At 41.9% G+C, this 22,480-nt stretch overlaps 1 protein-coding gene across 1 annotated transcript; it reads left to right on the top strand.

The window, feature by feature from the left end:
• The first annotated feature begins 921 nt into the window (after positions 1–921).
• ZBTB11 (zinc finger and BTB domain containing 11) lies at positions 922–20,081 on the top strand. Its single transcript, XM_032681000.1, has 11 exons — positions 922–1,329; positions 4,022–4,257; positions 4,912–5,143; positions 6,282–7,069; positions 9,083–9,262; positions 9,759–9,995; positions 10,375–10,519; positions 11,484–11,601; positions 14,116–14,274; positions 14,744–14,919; positions 16,850–20,081. Exons 1-11 carry the CDS (start codon positions 1,020–1,022, stop codon positions 17,380–17,382), a joined length of 3,114 nt encoding a protein of 1,037 aa, XP_032536891.1. The 5' UTR covers positions 922–1,019; the 3' UTR covers positions 17,383–20,081.
• Positions 20,082–22,480: the final 2,399 nt, after the last annotated feature.

The raw sequence follows: 22,480 nt of genomic DNA, 5'->3' as shown, positions 1-22,480 counted from the left end.
TTGGTCATAGGCCCAAAAATTAGGTTGAAAAGGACCTCCAAAGGTCAGCTACTCCAACGCCTTCCTCAAAGCATGTCTATTTACATCAGGTTGCTGAGATGAGTGTCCAGCTGAGGTTTGAACAGCTCCAAGGACAGAGGTCCTCGGACAGAGAACCTCTTAGGGCAACCTGTTCCATTATTCGACCGCCACCATCGTTAAAAAAAAACCCAAACAAGCAAAAAAAACACAACCCCCCTCCCTTTTATATATAAACGGAACCTTCCGGCAGCCTTGCTCCATCCCGTTGGTATCTCTGGGGGGGGGATCCCTGTGCTCCCAAGTACCGAGCGCAGGGGAAGGGTTAGGGTTCCTGCGTTTCATTTCCTGTCTCTGTTACGAGTGTAAAAGCCAGGTCAGAGTTCAGACAAGGAGAACCAGCAGCTGACGTTTAAAGATACTTTCTCCCTCGCCTCTCACAAGTGATACAGAGCGCACCGAGGCCCGCGCCGGTGCTGCTCGTGATCACAGTGCAGCCCGAATCTCACTGTTCGTCTGCTCTCTGCCCTTGCTCCCGTGGCAGTTCTGGAGCGGAGGCCGCTCGTTTCGGAGCCAGGGCTCCAAAGGGATTTATTTATTCGGGAGCGCTCACGGCGCCACGGCCGCCCCCTCCCCTGCAGGCTCTGCCCGGCTCCAAGATGGCTGCCCCGGCCCCCGCGCGGCCTCTCCTCTGCCCGGTTCCAAGATGGCCGCCCCGCTCCCCCATCGCGAGCGGCGTCTTCCCCAGGCGCCCGCCCCTGCCCCGCCCCTCCCGCGCGCAGTGGCCCCTGCGTCACTTCCGATTGTGCAGCAGCCATTTTGTCTTTCCGCCGCGGCCGCTGCCCGAGCTTCTCCCTCCCTCCCGCCGCCCGGGGCCGCGACACTCCAGTTCCCCCCCGGGCGCGGCTCCCGCTGGCCCCGGGGCCGAGCCCCCTTCCCCGCCCCGACAGCGGCTCCGAGGGCGCGGGGGGGCAGCTCCCGCGCCCCTCCCCCCCCGCGTCATGTCCAGCGAGGAGAGCTACCTGGCCATCCTGCGGTACCTGACCAACGAGCGGGAGCCGTACGCGCCGGGCACGGAGGGCAACGCCAAGCGGAAGATCCGCAAGGCCGCCGCCTGCTACGTGGTGCGCGGCGGGACCCTGTACTACCAGCGGCGGCAGCGCGACCAGCAGCGCTTCGCCGAGCTGGAGGTGGTGCTGCAGGCCGAGCGCCGCGCACGCCTCATCCGCAACGCGCACCTGGCGCCCGACGGCGGGCACCGCACCCGCCTGCAGACATGGCAGGGGCTCTCGCAGAAGTACTGGTGGAGAGGTGGGTGCAGCCGCGGGACACGGAGCGGGCGGACGGGGCTGCGGCTGCTGAGGCGCTAGGGCAGAGTCACAGGCTGGGACAGGCTGGGAAGGACCACAGTGGGTCGTCTGGTCCAACCTCGCTGCTCAAGCAGGGTCATCCCAGAGCACACGGCACAGGATTGTTTAGACGGGTCTTGAATGTCTGCGGTGCGGGAGACTCCACACCCCCTCTGGGCAATCTGTTCTAGCACACAGTCACTTGCACAGTAAAAAAGTTCTTCCTCATGTTCTGGTGGAATTTCCTGGGCATCAGTTTCTGTCTGTTGCCTCTCGTCCTATTGCTTGGCACCACCGAGCAGAGCCCGGCTCCATCCTTTTGACAGCCTCTCCCTTTTGATACTTACAGACACTGATGAGGTCCCCTCTCAGCCGTCTCTTCTCGAGGCTGAACAGACCTTGCTCCAGTCCCTTAATTATCTTTGTACCCTCCACTGGCCCCGCTCCAGGAGCTTCTTGTCTCTCTTGTGCTGCAGGGTCCTGAAGGGATGTCCTTGTGCCCTCCCTGAAGAGAGCAGGAGAGCAGATTACCGGTGCCACCTCGAAGCACGTGGCCTTTGTCACTCCCCAAGGGGCAGGGCTCGCTCTGCAAGGTGCACCTTGGCCAGCAAATTGTCCCAGGGCTTCTTACCCAGTAGCCCTCTTTTGAATATATGAAAACACGGAACAGGACTGTCCCCCTCCAGGTGTCGCATACAGCTCGGTTAAGGCAGGGACTTCTTAAACGGAGTGCCTTGTATAGGGAGATAATCCGTTCCATGTGACCCGGGTTAGCTTTTAACTTCATCCGTGCATGTGGAGGATGATCATGTTTAGGTACTACAGCTGCCAGTGGTGGTTTGCAGTCCTGGCACTCGTTTTTATATTTATCTCTTTCTTCCAATGAGAAGCTGAAAAGACCAGACCAATTCTCAGCTGAGTCCTCAGTGATATCACAGCTGTTGAAAATGGTGGTGCATGAACAGCAATAATTCCCAGTTGGGGCCTTCTTTTGGCTGAGCCAGTGACTTGATATCTTGTTCCCTTTGGATTGCTGTTCTACTTTTAGTCCTAGGTATCCATTAAAAAATATTCTGCTTTTCACTTGCCAAGGGCCCAGATTGTATCTGTATTGCTTCTCTTGTTCTACTTTCTTCATCAGTCAGCAAGTCTGTCATTTCAGCTTTGGTTTTCCCTATCTTAATTTGGAGGCAGTTTGCTCTGGATGCAGCACATCCTTCCAGTACAGATCTCCTTGACTTGAATACCCTTTTGATGTGAAAAAGGATTTGTTGTCTCAAGGTTGATATATCTATTCTGGATGGTGGTTTCCTTGCCTTTATCTGCATTCTCATTGTCTGCCCAGTATTGGACTGTTGTAGCATCTACTGTCACCCTGTGCTGGAAACTTCCCTGGTGGACCTCATCACATCTTCTATTTGTCAGGAGAGAGCATTCTGTATCCTGCATCTTTTGAGGTTACTAGTCACCTTTATTTGCACAACCTGTACTCTCCTGTTTCTCTTGCACTGAAAATCCTAAAATTCGTTCCCTGCTTTCAGTTCAAGTATTATGTTTCCTTTAAAACATTGTTTTCCTTTGCCATTACAATACTCTTGGGCTTCCAGTGGACAGCAGCTTTGACCCAGGTGTCATGTGGGGAGATGGGTGTCAGTCTAGTGTTTATCTGCTCCAGGTGGGAAGCAATGGGCTGGAGCGTGGCCCAGGGGCCAGGATGGGTGTTGGATATGTGATTTGAAGACCAGACAGCTCCTGTGCTGAGAACTAGCCCTGATTTGAGATAAAATCAAGAAAATGTAAAAGTGTTTGAAATAGGCATGAATGTCTTGGGTTGCCTTAAGTGTGTGTTTTCCTGATCTTTACAGGGATACATATGGAATGATAGTGCATCTCATACCCTGAGAAGGTGTGAGCAGTGCAAGTCTAAGACTCTGTCAGCCAAGTTTTTGAGCTGTGCTGGGTTTGAACTATAGAGGCATGGCTGTTACATATGTTCTTATATTCTCCTAGTGAAGGAAATTAATTTGGATTGAAAGCCATACACAGGAAATGTCTGGGTACCTAGAAGAGGACCCCGGGTTTAGGAACTGTTAAGTATCTAAAATTATTTAGTTACACTGATTAGAGTACTGGTGGGAATTACTTGGTTTAAATTCCAAAATCATAAGCAATTGATTTAAATCAGTGTTAATATGTATCATCATCATTGCATAAAACACAGTTGATCCCAATTTTGTAAAACCCCTTAGGTGAGCAGTCCAATTCCTGTCCCCTTCAATAAGAACAAGCCATTTGTGTTGGCTAAATGCAGGATTACATTGCAGGTTTCATTGTCTTGGGATTCTTACAGTAAATGTCTGAGTACCATTATTTTTTTCTAGCCTTAAAAATCTTTCTAGGAGAGTTTGCTTGATGTAGTGACATTCCAAATGTTATTTCAAATTAATGGGTTACAGTAGTAACGTGCAGTATCATGAAATGGTGTGAGAGAATCAGAACTGGTAATGTGAAGTAGGAACGTGTAGGTGATTGACTTCCCTTTCCTTGGTTAGCATGTAATATGGTTATGCTAATCACCTACATGTTTAATTGTGTGTTTAAGATAAATTCAATTACAATGAGAAGCCTAATTAAGCTCCATTAATTTTCCTTAGGTATCCTTAAGCAGGTTAAAGATTACATTAAAGAATGCAGCAAGTGCCAAGAAAAGCTGGATCGCTCTAGATCTCTGTCGGATCCTTCTGAAATGCTGGGGGAACTAGGACTGGATGCAAAATCTCATGAAGATAGCAATGAAACAGATGATGAATCGAGTAACACAGGATCAATTCCAGCTGCATCCCCAAAGCCTGTGAAGAAGAAGCCAATAGCAAAGCATGAGCTTGTGTTTGTAAGTATCATTGTTTACATCTGAAGGAATTTGAATTGTCTGTTTCTGCATTCTTGGTCATGTACTTATTTCCCATTGTTTTGATAATCTCGTAGTAGCAAAACAATATAAATTTCGCCAAAGATATTGAATGTGTGCAAACGGGTTACTGGTATAGATGACATGAAATTAATTATAGTACATCACTGTTGGAAAAGAAAATCATCCTGACTCCTATTTGTGCATATAGAATCCAAGGTAAAATGAATGGCAAAATTACCAGTGGTAAAACATCACATACAAGATTGTCTTGGGCTCTTTATCTGTTCCTTAATAAATGATGCTATATTGATACATAAAGTTCTTGTTCATAAGTGCAGGCTCATGGGCATGTAAAGACACGAATCTAGAAACCATTTCAGACTGTAGCATAGAAAAATATGGTCAAAGAACTGTTTGAACATGTCTTCCCATTTTTCCAGTTCTGTGCTTTAACTGTGTTTGGAGGGAGGGTGAAGCTTAAAGAAGAAAACAATAGTAAATTAAGCTTTATGTCATACAGGCTTGAACTGATTGCATGGTTGCAGAAAATAATCCTTTTCTGTGTTTCAGTGTGAATGCTTAAAAAGGCACAATCTAAATGTAATGAAATTTTCATAATGTTGTTTATGACAGGTGGACAGTAAGGGCCTTGTGAAGCAGTCATCTTCCAAACATTGTCTGTCAGTCTTAAACCAGCTGAATCAGCAGAGGCTTTCCAATCAGTTCTGTGATGTGACTTTGCTGATTGAAGGAGAGGAGTACAAAGCTCACAAATCTGTCTTGGCAGCCAACAGCGAGTACTTCCGAGAGCTCTTCATTGAAAAGGGAGCTGTCACTAGTCATGAAGCTGTAGTGGATCTGTCAGGTGAATTGCTGTGGGTTTCAAAGCTAGAAATCATAATATCCTAAGTAAGGTGTTTAATTCAGTCTTTTTTGAATGTTCAAGACAACCAAATATTTTTATCACGCTTTTTTCTCTCTTTTAATCTAAAAGTATTTTGTGTGGATTTTAATGCTAAAGCAATCCCTCTGATTTTGTCCAATCTGATTTTCCATGGACTATGGTATTGCATCTGAAAATATCTGAGAAGCTTTTGATTGATTTTTTTTTTTTACCTTGCTTAAGTGTGTTTCCTCCTTGTATTAGTCACAAACATTAAAGGGGAACATAATCAAATGTTGAATAGATCAATGGGGGATGTTGACTAGCTTCTTGGCGAGCTGTTTAGCTTACCAAATGCTAAATTGTTTCTTAATGCTCTGAAGTATTATGCATGTCTGCTTATTTCTCAAACCTTCTGGTATGTTAAAGATTGGAGACAATTCTAAAATTAATGCTTTAAAAATAGGTTTGTGGTGATGAAGAATATTGTACAGAACATAGCCTTCTGCATTGCTTTCTCATGAGTTCTTAACTGTGCCTGTCTCTGCGTGAACAATACATTTCTAATATGAAGGTCCAGAAGCTCCCCCAGATCAAATGCTTGATTTATGATTTACACAACTGTGGAAAATTTTACCAAATTCTTATAGTTAAGCATTTCTATCTATATATCCATATATTTGTTGTTTCCAATAGCTATTTTCTTGTTTTATTTTTCTGCCGCATCAGTTGATACTTAAGTCCTGAGTGCTTTCTGAAAGTAGCAGGTCCAGAAAAATTTTGGTTAAATTAACATGTTTCAAAAATATTGTGGCTCTCCCAGCATCTTGAAACATTTTTCTAGGGAATTTTATTGTGAAACTACCTATGTTCCATGTAGTTATTGGAAAAGTTGTCTGAGCTTACTTACCCATAGAAAATACATGAGGAGGAAGCTTTTGTGTAAATGACAACTAATTGAGTCCCAGTGGAGAGGCTTCAGTGTTATTTCAAAGTATGTTTTGCTCTAAATTTCAGACTTAACCATATCAAAGGTGAACTGTTGTATTCATCATGGGATGTTTTGGTGTAATTCCGGGTCATCAGTACTTGCTCTAATACCTTGTTTTATTCCTGGTAGGGTTCTGCAAGTCCAGTTTCCTGCCTCTGTTGGAATTTGCTTACACTTCAGAATTAACTTTTGACTTCTGTAGCATGGCAGAAGTGGCCATGCTTGCCCGGCATCTCTTCATGACGGATGTCCTGGAAATCTGTGAAAATGTGCACAAACAGATGGAAGAGAAGCAAATCACGGTGTACCAAAAGGGAGACATTCAAACTGTGGAGTCAACACAGAACTTAGCAGAGCAGGCTGAAGTTGAGACACAGCCCACGGATGGTGCTGAGCAGCTTAAGCTCACAGACAGTGAAGTGCCAGTAGCTGTGAACGGAGCTCCTTCCTCTGCTGGGACAGAGGAGGCAGCAGCACCCCAGCCCAACCTCCTGCACCCAGAGCCTCTGGAGGCCACTCCCAATGATCTTCCAAAGCCTGTGGAGCAGCGTGAAACAGCTGAGAATTACATCAAAATCCAGCTGGTGGAGAACATTTCAAACAACCTCTATGAAAAGTTGGGTGTGGAAGATGTGGACAGAGAGAGTCAAACAGAAACTGAGACCGTTCAAAATGAAAGTGATAAAGCACATGTGGACACTGCTGCTGAAGACTCCTCAGAGACACTCACACAAACAAGTAATGAACAGAGCATCCCAGTTTCCCCACAGGAAAACCTTGCTTCCAGCCAGGATGATACTTACAAGAGCAAGCTTCGCCAGCGTTCTGTCAGTGAAGGGGGATATATCAGATTGCATAAAGGAATTGAAAAGAAACTGCAAAGCAGAAAGACAAATCCTAAATCTGCAGTACAGCAGGTATTCTATCTGTCATAAGGCCTGTTGTCAGTAATTACCGGTGTTTCAAAACCTATCTGAAAAGACTGCTTCCCAAAAAAAAAAAAAACCACAAACAAAAAAATCCATTGACTTGGCATCGATATTCCTGCCATATTAAAGATTTTGAGAATTCTCAGTGACCTTAGCTCAGCTTGAGTATCTTCTCACAGCAATCCTCAATGATCTGTGAATTTAATTCTTAACTATCTCATGTGTATGTCAGTCATAGACAAATGTATTTATCTATTAGAGAAGTGAGACCCTACATTTGTTCAGACTGGAAAACAGCATTGGGAAAGAAAAATTTGACATCCCATGTGGATTTTAAGATGTAGTCATAAGTCACAATAGGGCAGTCCTGCTACCTTCAGATTGGGGTCAGTTCAGAAAAAAAGGTTCTAAGAGCATTGATGTTAAAAACTCTAGCACTCGAATATAATAAATGTTTAGCCGCCAGTTCCACACACAGGGGAATAATTTGTTATCATTACAACACCCTCATAGCCAGAAACTGTAGCATTAGTCTCTTTCCTACTGATGGACAGTTCAAATCCCAGGTGTTAGAACTAGCACAGTCAAAATACTTGAGCAACCTATTTATGAGGGTTGGAAAATGACAGGTTTTTGTTCTGTTTCGGGAGGGGGGAATATTTACCTTCAGGAACAACTCCTGTTAACTTACTTTGCAGTTTTTAAATCCAGCCCATTGACACATGAGGTCCACAAATAGTGGCCACCTGTGGAAAAAAGCAGTTGGTTTAGATAATTGCTCAGGATTGGATTCAGGAATGGGTCTCTCCTTTCCTAACTCATTTTGTAGCTTTTAGCACTTTTGTCTCGGGCATCCCTCAACTTCCCCCTCTGGCACTGGATGTGTCATAAGCTTTGGGAAGGAGACACTCCTTTCTGAGTTCCCAGGTTTGATGCTGGCAGAATACCAGGAAAGTGACTGCAGGAAAAATGCTGCTGACTTGAATTACAGTGCTTCCACTTGGCATTCAGATACCGGGGATGAGGTGTGCTGTGTAGGAATTACTTTCCAAGCTCTTACTAACCACACACTGAACAAAATTATTTTTGTGGCTTCGCAATTTCGCTAAGTTTGCATAAGTTTTCAGATCAACAGTAAAATTTAAAAAAATATATGAAAATGTTGTCTCTGTGTTGAGTTTGTTTGGCTTCCAGAGGCATGGAAGGGCTGGCGTGTTTTCAAAAACTGTTAGATACCTTGCTTGTTGGGAGAACAGGACAAAGAAATAGGGATGATTGTATTTCCTTCCCTTGCCTTATTCTCAGAGCCCCAAAGGGTCCCGATACAGGAAATTTCAGCCTGATCACTTACAATTTGGTTTCTAAAGAATTTGACAGTGAGTTTCTACAAAGGAAAATGAGATTATCAGCTCCAGGTAGCACTGCCAATGATGCCTAACAAAAAACCGCTAGTGCCTTACATAAAAAAATCTCCAGGAAAGCTGGAATACTCTTAATCTGAAAGAATTTATTTACTTAAATACTGTGAATTTTTCTAGGTTATTAATAGCTCATAGGCCTTTTTTTTTTATTTAATATGATGACTTTTCTAGTAAAGCTAATATAAATTCTGAAAAGGGAAGTTGGGGTTCAGCAAAGGGTTAGAAACACTTGATAGAAATTGTGACTGGTAGTACTTTGTGATTCCCCTGTAACTATCCCTTAGCTCTCACTTTGGGAGTTACTCAGGGCTGAATAGTTATTTGTCTCTGAACTGGTAAATCATCGTGTGCCCATTATCATAGCCAGTTTACAGTTTTAAGACCAGTTTGTCACTCACCATGAGATCTGTAGTTTTGTAGTGAACTGAAATAAGGTAACTTTCTAGCAGCTGAGTTAACTTTGCCAAATTAACAGGTATTACAGCAACACAGAAAAATCAGGTTTTAGTACTCACTTGCAGAGGAAGTATGAAATACAGTGTAGTAAAATTCATTTAAGAGTTATGTTTTTCCAACCTAGGTTGCCATGAAGCTGGTACAAAGAGGGAAAAAAATGAAACAGCCCAAAAGAGAGACCACGGAAAATAACGAAGCTGAAGCTCAGCACAAGTGCACAGAGTGTGGAATGGTGTTCCAGCGGCGCTATGCACTTATAATGCACACACTGAAGCATGAAAGATCTCAAGAATATAAATGTCCTGTAAGTTGAGTCTGTAAACCTCCCTCTTAATGAAAATTAATTGAGTAACGATGTTAGTAATTATTTTTTCTTGCCTTTTCTTGGTACAAGCTTCTATTTTCCTTAAGGATTTCGGAGTCAGATGCAGTCTTGATTTGGGTGGTGTGGGGTAAAATGTGGTGCAGCCACTTGGCCTGACAGCACTGTGTGACATGGGAGTATGCCTGCTGCTCAAGACAGTGCTGACGTGGGATCTACTTTAGCCTTACCAGTAAATTTGCAACTGTGTTTAGATTCAGCTGGAAGTTAGTGTCACTGGGAAGTGATCAGGGGTTCTGTCAGTAGCCATAAGATTAAAAATGTGCAACTATTAATTAATCTGAGATAAAATACCTGTTGGAGTCGGGTTATAGATTTAACCATATTACTCTACTCAAAATCTTTGATTACCTTTTTGGTTTTTAATACAATTTTGAGCGTTAAAAGCAAAGTGAAGTTGTGATATTTTCTCTGCCAGCTGTGTAAAAAGGAATTCCAGTACGGTGCATCCCTGCGGGCCCACCTTGTCCGGCACACCCGGAAGACCGAAGCCAACCCCGCAGCTACGAGTGCGGAAGGGACGGGTGTGTCTGCGGTGAAAGGGAGAACCAAACGGGAATTCGTGTGTGATATCTGTGGGAGAACTCTGCCGAAGCCCTATTCTCTCAGAATACATATGCTCAAACATACAGGTGTAAAACCACATGCGTGCAAGGTAAAGTCATTTTACCCTCTAATCAAGCCAGTAGCGGTCTCTTGATATTTTGGTATTGATGCTGTGCCCTAAAATTCATGTTAATTTTAGTCACTTCAGAATAAACATCCTGTAACATCCTGATGAAATTGCTTGCAGTCCGAGAGCAAGAAAACTAGAATGAATTTGAGTTGTGAAAGTCCACATCCCTGTGTCTAGAAAAATGTCTTCCCTCGAGTATTCCTTTTTTTAACAGACCAGTTCTGTCACTCGTGCAAAATCACAGGCATGGCCATCCTAGTTCCCAAGAAATACAGGAGGTTTTGTTGTGTTTGAAGTTAAACACATATTATGTAATGATTTTTGTTTGTCTTATTTCACCACTTATGGATTTTTTTAGGTTTGTGGAAAGACCTTTACGTATAAGCATGGATTAAAAATGCACTTGGCACTCCATGAAGTACAGAAACAGTTCAAGTGTGACTTGTGTGAAAAGTCTTTTGTCACAAAAAGAAGTCTTCAGGAACACATGAGCATTCATACAGGTAAGTGATGAGAAAGGGAATCCTTTTCCTTTGTCTGGCTGTTCTGTGCTGCTGAACTTCATTATTGTTCTTCAGTGTCAAAGGCACTGTTTAAAAAAAGAAATGGCAGTTTCTCCTTTTTCCTCTAATGGTCAGGCAGCAGAAATAGAGGGAAGTAGTCATTTTCTGGGCTTATTTTACCATGGCTTAATGTTATTATGCAGATGTTCTATACAAGAACAGAGGATTGTGCTTGGTCTTTTCCTGTGGTTTTATGTATATATTTAATGTCTGTATCATGTCAATTCAACAAAAAATAGACAGCAGGCTGGGATGTTTTAGAGCACTTACACTTCCAGCCTATACTTTTAGAGGAAAACAAGTTAAATCTCTCAAAATCTCCATATGTGTTTTACAAGACTTGCTGAACTAATGCTGTCATTTTAAAAAACCTGGTGTCTTGAAAGATCTTAGGATGTGAAAGAATGACAGTATAATAATTTAATACAAGGAATTTATATTAGTACTCATCACTACTACATTGATGAATTGGAGCAGAAATTTTTATTTTAAGGTATTGTTCCACAAGTTCAAGATTTAATACAATTAAATAAGCAATGCTGTGTTGCTGGAAAAGTTGCATAATATGTGAACACAGGCAATTGGGGGGGGGTGCTCACACAAGAGGGCAGTTTTTAGGCTGCTCTCATGACTGATTAGTAGCTGCAATGAGGTACTTGTGTATAAAAGAAAAAATGAAATAAAGCAGTTTAGAGTTGCTACTCCACTCTTTGTGTATTATTGCATTAGCACATACAAAATACACTTAAAAATTCTGTCTGTGTAATTAAACCAACTTCTCTTTGTAGCACTGCTCTGATTACTTAAGATAAACTATATGAGAATTAAAAAAACCACTCTCACAAAGCACTCCAGAGAAATGGAGGCCTGGCTTGGTAACATATTTTGTTTTGTTTTTTTTCAGGAGAATCCAAGTATCTTTGCTCCATCTGTGGAAAATCCTTCCACAGGGCATCAGGGCTCAGTAAACACATAAAGAAACACCAACCAAAGCCTGAAGTTCGGGGATATCAGTGTACTCAGTAAGTTGGTTGGTGGGTTTCTTTGGTGGGCTTTTTTTCTTAACATTAAGATCCTCATAATTTTAAAGGTCAAAAGCAGCTCCTTGATGTAGTGTAAAACTGTTCCATTGGCCTGGGATAAGACTTTTAAAGCATTAAAGTAAAAAACGCATTTTTGTAAATACATGTGTGGAGAGCAAAAGCTTGGTTTTAAACTGTTACCTGGCTCTGGTTTCACACAGCTGTTCTCTAATGAGTGTGTTTGCACTGTAATAGGTGCTGTAATCTGTAGCTGTGTGGGTTTACAGCTCCTTTGTAGGACAGATAAGAGTGGTAAAGTTGTCAGAGGCCAAGGGCCTTCAGCCTGGTTTTGCCCTCTCTAAGTGTGATAGTTGATTTCAGTTTAATTTGAAAATGTCCTGTATAGTCTATAAGGTCATGTACTTGTGTGCATCGCAGTGCACACTGTGTTTAGCAAACAGCTCTGCAGGAACATGATCATAAATTAAGACTCACTGACTCTTGCATTTAATTTGATTATAAAACATACAAAACCACTTAAGTATCTTTGCATTATGGACTTTAGTTTAGCAGAAAGTGTACTTGGAAAGAGTGCATCTCTTAGTGCATTAGTGAAACATGGATACTTTTTCCATGACCAAGCAGACTATAGGGGAACCTTTCAAGTGACCAAGAAGGACAAATAGTGCTTAATTTTTTTGGACTCTCGGTTAGGTCTCTAGGAAGCTCTCTGAAGTATTAAGAGGAGTTGCACAATTTATGAGTGCCTGTAGCATCTCAAGGTTTTAATGAAAGCAATAATCTGAAGTATTGTTTAAGGTATCTCTGGTAGTGCTGCTGCGTGCTAGCAAAAATAATATTTTCTGAGTGCTGAAAACTTACTTTAATTCTGTCAGCAATGTTTTTTAGTGCTTTTTAATGCTAAAAATATTAATCCTAGAAATACAAAGAAAGACCTAATAGAGGCCACAGACACTATTTCATGAAACACACTAGGGAAGGCAGTTTTGGTTTGGAAGGCGAAATATGTTTTAAAAATGAATTTTTTTTATTTATGGCAGTAGAGTAATGGATGGAAAAGATCACCTAGACAGAGAAGATATTTTGAATCCCCAGCTTCTTCAAGACAGACACAGTCCTTGCTGCTTCTGCTGCAAAGATCTCTACTAAAGATATAATTGATGTTTCCACGTCAATTATATTGCTTCACTAAGCAATAACTTTAGTTTTTTTAATTTGGTGGCTTGGAATGGAAACATCACTGCCAGGCTTTAGTTTGAACTTCTGGCCAAGCTGAGTGAAGCTGAACATGAGTTATTTTCCTAAAATGGTCATGGCAGTTTTTCAGTGAAGTATGTGCTTGATAAATCGCAGTAATGTGTAAGTGTTAGAGGGTGGTGGTTGCTTGAGTTTGGTACTTCTCTAATGACTTCTCCAAATATGCAATCCTTGAGGAGAGAGCACCGAGTGCCAATCTTTGTGATACTTTCTGATGTGGCTGTGCGAACCAAGGATCTCCAAGAGCCCTATTTGAAGAGGAGCTGTCAGTTTTTCCAGCCTAGGAGGAGGCGTTTGTTTGGGTGGCTCAAGGATCATCACCTATTTTCCCCCCTGCCCTCAAAAGCAAAGAAGACTTTTTCTCCTCTCCAGAATGCCCCTTATTCAGGAAATGTAATGTTAAAAGTTTTGTTCCTGTGTGGAAGCTATTTTATATTTTCAGATTCCACTGGAGGTTGAGAATTCTGAGATTTCCTCATTCCGGTGGTTGATCGTCTACAGAAGTTGAATCCTCCACCTTTGCTTGCTGACATTTCTCTGCCTCTGTCCTTTTCTGAGTCATAGAGCTCTGTGATGTTACATGAGCGAGGAGATAGAGATGATCAGCAGAATTTCTTTCAAAGGGAAGAAAGCATGTCTTTGATTAGACCAGTCTCTGTAGTTTCCATACCAAGAAGAGCTATACAGTCATATTGTGGCAAGGTATAAATGAAGGAAAACAGTAAGGTTGCCTGGGTTTAGATGTGTATAAGCATCTAGCTAAGGAATGAGTATCACTACTTTCAGATGCTTTCTTGTAGGATCATGGATTTGATATATTCATTTCTAAAAAAAACTACATTTGAGCATTACAAACAACAAATTCCAGTTGTCTGTGTATCAGTAATTAATCCTCTTTGGTTAAGAGAAGAAGCAGCTGTTAATGCCCTCATATGTTCATGTGGTATAACACAAATTTCTGATGTCTCCCAGTTGTTTTGACTTTGATTATTCCCCATCCAAATAACAGAAAGAATGTAGTTACTCATAAGACAGTGTGTTTCAGAGGTCGTCAGGTTTTATCCCAGGCTTTCAAACAAACTGCTGTTCTTTATAATTTTCCCTAGTTTGGAAAGGGATTGTGCTTTATATAAATACTGATGATGCAGTAGGTGTTCTCAAAGACTTTAGTTGCTATTAAAGAATAGGGTCCCATTGCCTTTCTTATGTAGGGTGCTAAAACATTTACTCTTACAGGTGTGACAAGAGTTTCTATGAAGCTCGAGATCTTCGGCAGCATATGAATAAACATTTAGGTGTGAAGCCATTTCAGTGTCAGTTCTGTGGAAAATGTTACAGCTGGAAGAAAGACTGGTATTCTCATGTAAAGTCTCATTCTGTCACAGACCCTTATAGGTAAGAGAAAATTAACAGCTGAAATGTACTAATCAAAATGAGGTTATACAGATCCACAGCCAGCCAACAAGGAACTGCCTAGTCCACTCTAAAAGTACCAATTGATTGGTGGTGACTGGGGTCTTGAGAATGGGTGGGTGATTTTAAATAGTGTGGTTTAGCTGTTAATCTGCTGAGATAGTCCTGGGACTAAGATACATGATGTAGTGTGAGGATAAATATAATGGATGAAGTTAGAAATGCTTTATGTGGGATCTCACTTCCCTAGAAGGTAAGTGGAAGCTTTGTGGCTGTGGGTAAGAAAAAATGTAATTCAGTCCAACAGTGTTACTTCTAATTAGGGAACTGCTTGTTATGAGAGACAAGTATTCCCATTAAACTTTGCCTACCATAACTCAAGTGCATTTTGGTTTAAATACATAAGTGTACAACAATGGTTTTAATAGATTTCTCACTTAACCCATTTTAGGTGTAATGTATGTGGAAAAGAATTTTATGAGAAGGCTTTGTACAGAAGACATGTAAAGAAAGCTACACACGGTAAAAAAGGAAGAGCAAAACAAAATCTGGAACGAGTTTGTGAGCATTGTGGAAGAAAATTCACCCAACTCCGGGAATATAGGAGACACGTGAACAATCATGAAGGTATGTAGAAAACAAACAGTGATGACACCCCTCAACCCCTAAAACCACGGTGGAGAGAGGGATAATTATTTCTTTGAGTCTGTGTATGTCCTGTCTGGCAAGACATGCAGGAGTTCTTACAGATTCTCCAGTTAGTTTTAAGCTAGTCCTGGCTTGATAACTTGCTGCCAGTGATTCCCAGAGGTGGCTTTTGGGATCTTTCTAAAACTCCAGTCACACACAGGGACAAGGCCAATTCGTCTTTCTCAGAGCTTTAACGGAAGAACTTTTTTGCAAGTGATTAAAAGGTAGAAATCTGGCAAGGAATTGGATGTCATAAAACATTCTCCACACACAGTTAAAATAATCTTCAGATAGGAGAATGATTGGCCTAAATTAAAAAAAAAATATACCAATGTTGGAAATCAATCAACTTCTTGATTTGTACCAAGCAGTAAACTATGGGATGCTTGGTGAAAATATGAAAACACTTCACAGTTTTCTTTTTTAAAAAGTATTTCTTTTTAAAAAAGATGTGAAGTATGAAATTGATTTTTGAGTATTATGTTGTTGCAGCTGTGCTGGGAGTCTATATTCTCCTATTGGAGGGCAAATCCCACTTTTTGGAAGCATTTCTCCTTTTAAAGAGCTCTTATGAGTAAATCTAATAGCTGTCTAACTATGGAAGTGGAGATTTTGTGTTTGTTTCTAAATAAAGTGTCCTGCAATAGCCTGATCTACAGTAACTGTGACAGAGGAAAAGCCAGTATTGAGATGGCATTGGTCACCACCCATACGCCCCATTAGATATTACAGACCATGGAACTTGGATGTTATGAGGGAGCATAAGATTATAAAAACATCAGGTGCTGTATTTGAACATATACAGTGTAGAAGAGGAGGTAAAACAGGTGTAGGTGTACAGAAGGACTTACAGAAACAAAGGGTGTCTAGAAATAAATGTAAGTGACAAATTCTGTGAAGTAAAACACGGTTTCAGAAAGGCATCACCAGCAAAAAAAATAATTAGAATTGATATTATTAAGTAGTGTGCACTTAAAACAGGGAAGAAACTTCATTAAAAGCAATCTTGAAAAGTTTTTTAGAAGTAAAATGTTAGATTAACGTCTTAGTTTAACGACATTACAAATTAAAAATTAAGAGACTTCAGGCAGAAGTGTGGAAAAGGAAAAGAAACAGCTTTTTATTAACAAAATGTGAATAAACAGTAAATGGTGCAATCAAAAACTTTCAGAAGAAACAGAAAAAAGTCCCAAATCCCCAGGTGGGGAGGAAGAAACCTGCGGCAACCTGGGGGAGAAATGCAGGACTGTCCCAGCAGTTCAAAAGCTGCTCAGAACCACATGTGCTTGCAGCCAGCAATGAAAAAAAAAAATGAAGTCCTTTTCCCACAGGCAGTCTTGAAGGCAGAATACTTTGCTCTGAGATGGGTCGGTCTCTCTCTCTCAGTCGTCCTCCATGAGGTGTCCTGTGGGGAAAAAATTTCCTTTCAGGAAAAGAGAACGAGGTGGCCAAAAACCAGGCTCCTGCTCTGTCTGGTCCCAGACCAAACCCCCAAAAGCCCCCAAACAAAAGACTCCAAGCCCTTCCCACCCTGCCCAGCGTGTGCGGCTTCGCTCCGCCTCCAGCCCCATCCTGGAAGAAACAGAATGGGGGGGGAGGCATGACTTTGGGAAAAAATTCCAACATTTCTTTTCAAACCTCTGACAATTGGGCTGAGCACTTGTTGAAAATCTTACCATTGAATGTATTATGGTTGCATTATATTGTAGCCCAGAAGTGGTGAACGGGATCTCTTTCTCACATGGCAGATGTTACAGCATTCCTTTTGTTCTTTCATACTCCTCTTTTCCCTGTCAGTTCTCCTCATGGCTCATGCCTGTTTATGAACTCTGGTGGTCATCTCTTCCTTGCTTTCCCCCGAGCACAGGTGTGAAGCCCTTTGAGTGTCTGACGTGCGGGGTGGCCTGGGCCGACGCGCGCTCCCTGAAGCGCCACGTGAGGACACACACCGGGGAGCGGCCGTACGTGTGCCCGGTGTGCAACGAGGCCTACATAGATGCCCGGACCCTGCGGAAGCACATGACCAAGTTCCACAGGGACTACATACCCTGCAAAATCATGCTGGAAAAAGATACTCTTCAGTTTCACAACCAGGGGACGCAGGTGGAGCATGCCATCAGCATTTTAGCGGCAGACGTGCAGGAGCAAGAAACCGAGATTAGCTTTGGTGCTGGTGAGGGTGAGACTGTGGTAGTGACAGGGGAGACGCTTGAAGCCATCGAAGCAGTTGCAGCTACTGAGGAGTGTACATCAGTCTCTACTCTTTCTGACCAAAGCATCATGCAGGTGGTGAATTATGTATTGGCACAACAGCAAGGACAGAAAATGGCTGAAGGGACGCAGGCCATTGAAACTGTAGAAGTAGAAGTGGCCCATGTTACAACAACAGAGTCCATTTAGTGGATGAGAGAGCGTGAAGAGTGAGGTATTACAATCTGTGAGAGGCAAGTATTAAATGGGTTATCTGGGGCTTTCAGTGATGCCTGTTTTCAAACAGTTACTCCTCAATACTGAACATTGTGGTGACAAAATACTGCACCACGCACTAGAGGGAAAAAGTTAAGATGCTCCAGTGTGGGCCAAGGCTTTGAAAGCTAAGATGTCTGTACTGACCATAACTGAAAGAAAAAAAAAAGTTAGAATAATGTTTTTTGTGTCATGGAGTAAGTATCATGCTGTAACTTAAAAATTAAAAGAAAAAAACATACAAAAAAGGCTGCACTAAAAACTAGAAATGCACAGCTATCGGTAGCTTTCTTTTTTTGTTTTAATGTGCATTTCCTCAGGTTTGTGAGCAAATTACTTCTATTGGATTCTGTCTGTTTACTCCCCAAGACAAGGGGGTGTTAGAATGCTTTGTGCAGCATGTGCTTCATGTGACATACAAAAAAACTGAGGCTTTTTTATTTGGGCAGAGGCACCATTGGCTGTTAGTGAATCCCAGTTCGAAGAACTGACTTTAAATTCCAGGTCGGTGGGTGGCAGTCCAAGGTGCAGCAAAACACTGTTAAAATCTTTTACACATAATGGGCAGGGATCTTCTGAAGGCTGAGGAAGTGGTTCTCCAAGATGATTGTGAATTCAAGTTGAACAGTGGACAGCCCACTGCAGGGAGACTCCTTAGAGAAGTCAACTCCATTTGTAAGGGAGGAGCTTTCCCTGCAGCCTCTGTGCACAGCCATGTTTAGGTCAATGTTTGGTTGTCTAAAGGAAGCTGTCGCCAGCACTGATGTCTGTACCCAAAGCAGGCAGCCTAATGATGGATGTTTCTAGTTTTGCTTTACATTTAATGTACAAACTCTCAAATGAAAAAGGTGTAGCAGCACACTTCTTTGGGAATGTAAACATGCTGAAGAAGTCCACCTAGTTAAGATCTGATCTTGTAAGGAGGAGGAGCCTTGCTAATTCCCAAATAGGACACATGGCAATATCAGGATAGAGAAACAGGAAAATCTTAGTATGGGGTAAAAATCAGATTTGTCTCAAAATTACCAGTGTCTCTAGAAGACCTTATTACTGCTGCTGTAAGAAAATACTTCTAGGGCCAGTTAATTACCCAGTGTTATACCACATAGATGGAAAAATCCTTACTAGGTGTTTCTGCAACCAAGTGTGAATCACAGCCATGCTTGGCCCAAGTTTACATGTCCCTTATTTAATACCACCAACAGTGCACATCTTGATGTGTACAAGGTGTGGGTTCTTTTATTGTTGGTTGTTTGGGTTGTTTTTTAAGCAAGCAGATGTTTGTTGAGGTAACTGAAAGTGCTTTGCATATGAACAATCAGAACTGTCTTTAAATTATTCTCAGTCTATAGTGGTATCAAATATTTCCTCTTTTGGACAGTGGCAAGATACCCAAGGAGCCAGAAACCTGTACTGTTGCAGGGTAAACTTCATAAATAAAACAACGTGCATATAATTCTGTGCTACAGAAACAGATCCACTGAACAGGATTTAAGAAACCCCATGGCAAAGTAACCACCTCATTTGAATTAGTATTTCTACCTTTCATCTTATTTAACTATGTGAGTATCTGTCTACTAAGCTACAGAGTGGACTTTTTATACTTCCCAATCCTGTAGATAAGCAGTTATTGAAAATTTTTCAGCAATATGTAGTTTGAGTTCCTGTCTTGGATCCAAATTAATTTGTAGATGTCTATTTCAAAGGTCGGGGTCTTCCTTCAGGAAAATAATGTAGTTATTTATACATTCTGCAGCCCTTTACAATTCTATTATTTTCTAATTACCAAATGGAATAAAACTAAAATTAATATTTAAAAAAAAATACTGCTAGCTGTAACTTGAATTTTTTATGGTCAAGAATCTGGAGATAGCCATCCTGCTTAAAATTAAAATACTGCCATTATGATGAAAAAATATTTAAAAGAGCACTAGGTAAACTTTAAATTTACTTCAATGTTTTTATCCTACAAATTATTACTAAAGTGAAGAAACGTTCAAGGAAAAATAGCTGTAAATAATGCTAGAACATTATTTGTATATTTAGTGTGTTACCTTACAAAAAGCACCTTAGTTTAATCTTTGGTGCATTTATTTATTTGCCCAGCCTATGGAAGAGGCAGAAGTGAATGTGAATTTCAGAGCCTTGCTATCCACTGTAAAAATGCTGTAACTGACTCAATAGACTGCTCTTTAAAAAGAACAACCAACCAAACAAATCCCAGAAGGTTGTTTCCTAAACTAGGTTCAGCCAGGAATGTCAAAGCTGAATGTTGTGCACCCCTTTCCTGACACGCTGTGCCTTACCTTTCCAGAACGGCGTGAGGTAAGTAGGGAGTGTCACTTTTGGCTTTGCCCTTCCCACGTATGTGTTGCCTTACATTTTTCTTTAGACTTCAGCACTTAAGATGTTCACTACCCTTCTGCAATCTATTTGAAGTCAGACTGCAAATATGCAGTTGATATTTGATTTTTTTAAAATAAAGTTCATGAGAAGTGTCCATTTATTAAGTATTCCTGGTGAATTCCTGTACATAATTAATTTGATTTGTACATTCTGCTCTTTTTATTTAGTGTTAGATGTATAAAGTTATGGTTAATTCTGTCATCAAATAAACGGAGCTTTGCCATGAATTACTCTTTCAAGAAACTTTTTTTGGCGGATGAGGAGGAAGGGGTTGCAGAATTGTTTATTCCTCCTCAGTATTTCTGTCCATATATAGGCTAATGTCTGGTCTGAATAGTCCTAGGAAGGCCTGCTTTTTAATTTCCGCTTAAGGCTCGAAGAATTAACATGGATGAGGAAAGGAAACACACTGCCCTCCTGAATTTTGTCAGAACATGGCTCTGCAAGAGCACAGTGCTAACAAAACACCGTGTATATTGATACTGAAATCACTCTGGCTGCCAGGCCTCTTGCTGGGGGAGGCAAACAAACCACTGTGGTTTGTTTCAGGTGGTGTTTCTCTTGACTTGGGTTTCCATACAGCACTGGCACCCCAAGGTGAGCATCAGACAGCACTTCCACCTTGGCCTCTGCTCTGGGATGAATATTTGAGCAGGGGTTGTGGGGTGGAAATTGTCCTCCAGTGTCATCCTGGCTGAAGGATGAGCTGTACAGCTGCTCCTGGGCTGGGAACAGTGTCCTGTGCCTTTCCATTTGCTGTTACAGGAACTTTCAAGGCAACACCAATGGCGCAGAAAGGCTGATTATCTTTTGTGGTTCAGCCTGATTCCTCAGGGAAGTGATAAGGGAGCTTTTTAGTGTATTGGCTCTCTGTAAGTAAAAAAGCAAGTATATAATTAAACAAGGACAGGTTTCAAAGGCTGAGTGCTGAAGGAGTAACGTAGCCTACTGTTGAATTACTACTCTTCCACAGAGATGCAAAACAGCCACGTGATGTGTGGATAATTTTCACACCCCCCTTTGTTTTTACTTGAGCTAGAACTGTAATTCCTGGCTGTTAAAGGAAGCATGGTGAATTTCTACAGTGCTGGAGGGGTGTATATTATGGTAACATTCAGGAGCCAGTCTTAGAACCTGCTGCTGACAGCAGGGTGGAACCCGGCAGCTCTCAAGCAGTTCTTTACCAAGGCCTGTTCTTGTGCAGAAGAGTTCCAGCTGTGGAAGATGAGAGGCCCCTGGTCACTCTGTTGTCACCCTCAGGCCCAGGGCTGTTGGGGAACATGCTCACAAATCTAGTGTGACCTTGAAGGGGCTCTGCAGAAAGTAAGTTGGTCTTCCTCCCCTGGGAAAAGTTTTGTCCTAGGGGCAGTATTTTGCCTTACAGATGGTAACAGCATTGCTGAATGATTTGGTGCTTTTAGATGTGCAATAGTCCAAGCTTTTGTCATGGCTTTAAATTTTACACGTGAACAGGACTCTTAAACAAGCATCAAAGTAACAAAAGCAAGGCTCACTCTTGAGACAGGCCCCAGTTTCACAACTGCCTGTTACTCACTGCAGTTCCAGACAGTGGCAGCTGCTCTGCCTGTGAACAGGGAGGGCCACCGCAGTCACACTTCTTTCACAGAGGCACAACTGATTCTGTAACTACTGAGCATCAGCCAACATGGTTTGTGCGACTACTATGTTTACTAATTATGGGAGGCTGAGGGAGAAAAGGAGAGATGTTTTTATTAGAACTTGCATTACCTTTACATTAATAAACTTGTGCTGCCAGGAAAACATCAACATACGCTCATGACTTCAAGTTTCAGTGGAGCTCTTGCTCCATTTGTGCATTCGTCTCATCAGGAAATCCAATCCCAAAAACCAGATTTATGAACCACACCACAAGCTTAGCAGATGTTTTTCACTGTACAACACCGCACCAGGAAGTTCATACTCTGATTTGCAGTGCTGACAGTCGCTGCCAGTCCTCCCTCCTCTCTGCCCAGCCTGAAGGCAGCTGGCTTGGAAGTGTCCAGACCTCAGAAAGGTGTGTGCTGCAGTCTGAATATTTGCTTTGGTGACTAAATCTTGCTTGGACTCCCCCCACTGCAGACTGTTAAATGGAAGTTCATAAACAAACTGAACATGCTATATCCAGAGTTTAAGGGTAACACTTCATGTTTCATGCTTTTAATTCCATGGATAACTACACTTCTACCCCAAGGCAGTGGCTCCACATTATTAGATATTAGCAGCTTTCCTAGGTAAGCACTATATAAGATGCCAGTATTTCAAAATTACAGAACAGTGGGAGATCCCTTCATTATAAAACCAAAAAAAATAAGGAATGTTTACAGGAATATAGTAAAAAGCAAATTGTTAATTGTCCCATATTTATGGTGTTCTTCCATCTCTTGCCAGAGGAACTAGACAACAAATTATCGTGGGTTTAGAACATAACCTTCCCTTTTGTAGCTTAAGGGCAGGACTGCTCAGCATTCCTCAGTTTGTGATTTTATAATGAATTCAAAAAACCCCAACCTTTTTGCAGAACACCCTTTAGGGCTACTAACCACTGAGAAAAAAAGCCTTCTTAAAACTCTGCTGCTTCTCCAAACAGATGTGTCTCACCTTACTC

The sequence above is a fragment of the Chiroxiphia lanceolata genome, chromosome 2 (genome assembly GCF_009829145.1).
Source record: "Chiroxiphia lanceolata isolate bChiLan1 chromosome 2, bChiLan1.pri, whole genome shotgun sequence".
In the NCBI taxonomy this organism is placed as follows: Eukaryota; Metazoa; Chordata; class Aves; order Passeriformes; family Pipridae; genus Chiroxiphia; species Chiroxiphia lanceolata.
The sequence above is the reverse complement of the archived record's forward strand: the minus strand, read 5'-3'. Positions and strand labels throughout refer to the sequence as shown.